This window comes from Alnus glutinosa, chromosome 8 (genome assembly GCF_958979055.1).
Source record: "Alnus glutinosa chromosome 8, dhAlnGlut1.1, whole genome shotgun sequence".
NCBI lineage: Eukaryota > Viridiplantae > Streptophyta > Magnoliopsida > Fagales > Betulaceae > Alnus > Alnus glutinosa.
The window spans coordinates 1,032,640-1,038,320 of record NC_084893.1 but is presented as its reverse complement, the minus strand read 5'-3'; the positions used below and the strand labels follow the sequence as shown (position 1 = coordinate 1,038,320).

At 32.8% G+C, this 5,681-nt stretch overlaps 1 protein-coding gene across 1 annotated transcript; it reads left to right on the top strand.

Moving 5' to 3' along the window:
- The first annotated feature begins 5,091 nt into the window (after positions 1-5,091).
- LOC133875456 (uncharacterized) lies at positions 5,092-5,681 on the top strand. Its single transcript, XM_062313602.1, has one exon. It carries the CDS (start codon positions 5,105-5,107, stop codon positions 5,480-5,482), a length of 378 nt encoding a protein of 125 aa, XP_062169586.1. The 5' UTR covers positions 5,092-5,104; the 3' UTR covers positions 5,483-5,681.

The window sequence follows — 5,681 nt, the reverse complement described above, 5'->3', positions numbered from 1 at the left end:
TTTTCATAACTTGAATCTCCAATTTATACTCAATCTAAAATCACATATTCACACTTCTAAACATCATCGTAACCTTAATATATTCAAAAACACTTAAATCATCAAAAATAAATTAAAATCAACGTACTATTGGTTTATGTTGTAAATCACTTTACATTATGCAATTCCTCATATGTGAAATTAGTTTTTAACAGTGAGTAGAATAAATCTGTCATTATGACAATGATTAAAGATTATGGCATAAAGGTTTATAGCATGTTTTATTTTCCATGGTGTTGTATTATCCTTATTGAGTTGTCGAACTCACATTTTTTTCCCTCAACCCTTTTCAGATGACCCAGTGAGACAATAAGAATTCTTGATATTGACGCAGACCTCGCTAAGAGCCATAGATCATTGTGGGTTGATTAGATGTTTACTTGTATAGTAAGTTTCTTCGGAGTTCAAGGCGTTGTAAAGAATTATTAGTAGATAGAATTTATTATATATTTAGTTTAAATTTATAGTTATAATGCACGCTTCCATTTAAAATGTTTGTTTTTAGCACTCAAGTTCGCGTTTCCCCTTATATCCTAAAACGGGGGCGTGACTTTCATTTTGTGTTTTTTTTGTTTCATGCTGATATGTCAACTTGCTATTGGTGGGCAAAAAGGTGGTGGTTTTTGCCACCACGGAATAGAAGTTATTCTCTTATTAAATATATAATGATAATACATATAACAGATAATAAAGTGATTCATGCCATATGTCACAATGTTATATTATTATAAGGTCATATAGTCATATTATATGATATGAATAATATGATTAAGTATCTAGATTGTCATTATATCATATGACTAACAATTAATATTATTCACTTTTACTATTTTATATACATATAACCAATTAGCACATATTGACCAATGACCATTGTTTTTGTTACTTAATTTATGCTTACTTATAGTATATTGTTTATTAATATACTATATTATAACTTTTTTTTAATATATATATATATACACGAGTCAATCCTTATACGAGCGGGTTCACGAGTTTTAATCGAGTCAAACCAAGTTTATACGAGTTTGTATCGTTTAATAATCGGCCTTAATTTCATGTTTACGAGTAGCTCATTTAATAATCGATTTAAACACAAGTCGAGTTTATTATAGCCGATCTCGAGTAAGCTCACGAGTAGCTCAGCTTGTTTACACCCTTAATTGCAGCCTTGACCAACTCGTTTCCATGAAGGAGAAAATAAGCTTTTATAGCCATTCTGGTTGCCTTCTACATTGCTCTCTTGTCAACTGATCTGAAGCTACCATTCACCATCCTCTTTTTGAGAATCAAGATATTATCTCTCCCCCCTCCCCCCTTATTTTTGTTGGGTGCCTTTCTAAAAGAACAACAAAAAAATTAACTTAAGGTGTTATCTATTATGGATTGCATTTTCAGTTAATAGTTATAATTACGGCTCACAATTTGTGTTTGCGTGTCGAATTTGGATACTGTTGAAGAATGTGTAAAAGATTGCATAGGTCAATCTTAATCCGACCTAGCTATTTAATTAAACGGGTCAGACCCTTTAACTATAATCCGCTAATTTCGTATTAAGCTCGTGTTAAATTCGCAGATCTTGTCAAAAATGGTTAGCCATAAATATTACATGTCGAATTCGAGTTGTATCGAAACATGTATTAAGATGACTAAAGGTCAATCATAATCTAAACCATTTAATTTAACGAATAAGGGTCATCAACCCTAATCTATTAATTAAATATTAAATTCGTGTCAAATTCATAAATTTTGTAAAAAACCATCAGCTCAAGCTATAATTCCTTCACGGTTGCAGCTAAAATGTCATATGAGACTCATATCCTACTAATCACAAGGATTTCCTGGATGCCAACGTTTGGACTTTGGAGCATGCAACACTAGTGCCTATCAAACAGCCATCAAACTCACAGGAAGCTTATCTTGAGACTCAAAAGTCAAAACTGTATGAATTAACGAGCCAAAATTTTATTCCCATTCTTGTGCTCCTCCCCAATGACAGCCTCTCCATTAACATATGGATATATGTCCAAGTTGCCCAAAGAGTTTTGCCATTGAGTGTGAGGCTAGATCAAGTTATAATCCGATCACCAAATCTGGGGTATACGAAGATTTAGTATATTCGATGCTTCATATGGATCTTAAAAATTTTGCACGAAATTCGAACAGAGAACGAAAGAAAATACCCTGGTGCCGAGGTGTCCAGCCTAGTAATGAGCCCAACATCCTAGACTATCTCACGAGCATTATTGATAAGAAAGACATTTACCCAGAGTGATTAAGTAAGTAAAAGATCGTCAAAGTATCTGACATCGTCAAAAAATACATGATCTAAAGACTTTATAAGTCATGGACACCCTTCATCTTTCAATGCGTATTTTAAGAGTGAATGAGACTCGTAACCTTACAAAAAATAGATGCAAAACCCAACAATTGGGTCTCGTTGTCGTGCATTTCTTTACCGGAAAGAAAGAGGCATTAAACGTATAAAGGGAGAGATGCTCAAATCAATCAAATCTTTAGATGCCTGCTGTGATAATACATTTCTTGAAAGAAAAGAATAAATTTTTAAAGTGACCCCTTTGTTTTCAATCTTCCAACTATATTCAAAATACAAACACAGTTTTCTTTTGAACATAAAAGACAGCTGAAGAATCCACCTTTTCTTTCACCATTGTTCTATAAAATTCCAAACCATTGTTGGCTGTGACTGTTCAATCGAAGGCTACCAAATCCAAAGCAGCAATGGTTGACTGGGCTCCCGTTTTAATTGGGTTACTGCTATTCATACTCCTCTCCCCTGGCCTCCTATTCCAGTTACCCGGGAACAGCCGCCACATCGAATTTGGCAGCCGCACCACCAATGGGAAGGCCATGATCGTCCACACCCTCCTTTTCTTCGTCATCTTCACTATCCTCATATTGGCGGTGGGTGTCCACATTTTCACTGGCTGATTTCATTTTACTCACCATGACCGTCTTATGTGAATGTGGCTTCATATACCATGTAATTTTTGCTCCATTAGATTTTATTAACCCTTAGGCCTTAATTAGCTAGGAGACTTGTCACTGTTTCTTTGCACTGCGTGGGGGTGGTTGGTTTGTTGTTTTGGATTTGACTCGAGTGTGTAAAAAAAAAATTACAGTCTTTGTAACGGTTCAAATTTAATTTTATTCTTTCTTTCTTTCTTTCTTTTTTTTCCTCATCTAAATCATTAAAAAAAAAAAAAACTACAAAAAATGTGTTGTATTTTTTTTTTTTTTTTAACACATAAGCCAAATCCTATAGTTTTTACCGATTGATTACGGTGTTACCCAAGAAGAAACAGTACTAGTATGTTTGTTAATGGGTTTTGGGAGGTTTTTTTTTTTTTTTTTTTTTTGGCGGTTTAAAAAGTGTTGACAACTTGACATTGTCATAAATATGACAACAATTTTGATTGTTTTGTATTTTTGGTAGTTTGTTAATCTTTTGGTTAAATACCTTTAACCCCTTAAACTATCACTAATTTACACGTTGCTCCCACGAACTATCGTGGTACCATATCAATTATCACACTCAACAGCCTTTAGCTACAATTTTTTGGAGAAAAAAAAAAAGAAAAAGAAAAACAAACAAACCACTTCGTTAGGCCGTCTCATTAAATTAGACGGAATCTTGATCACGTGCATAATACATGCATTTTTTAAATGTAAAATGATGGAAAACCCTCAATTTTATTTATTTATTTTTTAAATCAAAATTTTAAAAAATTAAAATCAAAAATCAAAGTTAAAAATAAATAAATAAAAAAGAAATGCGGAGAGTGTTTGGCTCAAAGCCATCTCCAAAAACTCCAAAAGTTTTTGGAGATGGTCAAGTCACTCCTTAAGGGGTGTATCAGCCACCCTCGAATCACATGGAAGATTTCAACTATTTGAAACAACTTGGGTGGTCCGGTCACTTGGAGTGGTTCAGTCAACCCCCTAAGGTGGTTTTTCAAATTTATTATTATTTTAAAAAAATATATATATATCACTTAAAATATGTCATGTTAATGAGTATGAAAATTGATAAGAATAGTAACATTGCTTTTGTTATCAAAAGTTTCACAGTTGAAGATATTCTCTTTATCACCTATAGGCCTAATTCGGGCTGTTCATCGATCCAAATTAAGACAACACAGAAAAGAGAGAGAACGAATTGCTGGTTTTAGGGGATTGAGAATCTGAGATAACGTGCAATCTTGACTGTTGGTTCAAATCCTATACTTTATACCAATTGGGCTAGGTCATGCTACCTTTGATGCACATCCAATTGGGCTAGATGGGCTAACAATTGGGCATTCAAAAGTAAGAGACTGGAGGAGAGGACCCGGACGGATAGAAATTTCATTTAAACTGATGTGTTTTTTATTTTCCATTTCTTTTTTCTTTTTTCATTTACTTTTTTAACCATAAAATCACATATATTTTTTCCAGATCCTTTTAAAATATTTGTTCTTCAATTTAATTTAAAGTGAATTTACGTGAATAATATTATATACTATATTTTTATTTTATATTTTTAAATTAATTTTTAGATTTTTTTATTTTTAATATGACTAATCAAAGATTAATTAGACTGTTATAATAGTATTGAAATAATTATGAAATAAAAATAAGATATTTAATATTAAATTATTTTGATAAGTTAATTTGTTAAAATATCTAATATGAGGTTTTAAAAGCTTCTTTAATTTGGTGAGTAAACAGTATTTACCAACAATAAATAAACATTGTTCACTCATCAAAATAATAAAAAAAATTATTAATTTTTTTTTTAATAAACAACTAAAATAGAAAAAAATAATTTTTAACTCCCTTGAGCTAAAAATTTATATAAGAATTTTTTGTTTTAATTTTTTTTTTGAAAAAAAAAAAAAAATTGAAGGGAACTTTTATACAAGAAGTTAACGCAAAAGAAGCCACCCCAGATAAACCTAGTTTATCAGATCTTTATCCCAAGAAGATCGCAGCCGTTGAAAGCACAAAAAATAAAAAAATAAATAAACAAACAAACAAAGGTACTGGCACGTTGAGTCGTGCAATGAGTCATTTGTCACGAGAAGCATCGATACCAATGCACCTGTCTCCTTTTTTTTTTTACCCTTATCTCGATCTCCTTTTTCCGACTGGAACCCCACTGCTTTTTCTCAGATCTCGCTGCTTTTGCTCTGTTTTTCTCTGCAACTCTGCAAGTGAAAATTTAGAAGGCATGGCGGACTGGGGGCCAGTGATAATAGCAGTGGTGCTGTTTGTGCTGTTAACTCCTGGGTTGTTGTTTCAGGTACCGGCGAAGGGCAGGGTGGTCGAGTTTGGGAACATGCACACCAGTGTCGCTTCTATTTTGGTGCACGCCATCCTTTTCTTAGGCCTCATCACCATCTTCCTTATTGCCATTGGTGTTCACGTCTACGCTAGCTAATCTCTCTGTAATTAATTAATGCCCTGATTTTCTGCTTTGCTTATCATAGATCTGTTGTTTTAGGCACATCTTGCTTTTTCTCTTCTTTTCTTTGTTTGTATCAAAGCTGTTAAACGCTTCTTGCTCTGTATTTGATGGATCTCATGAACTTATGAATAGTCTTCACAAAATGGATCAGATTTCTAACTCTTATATTTTA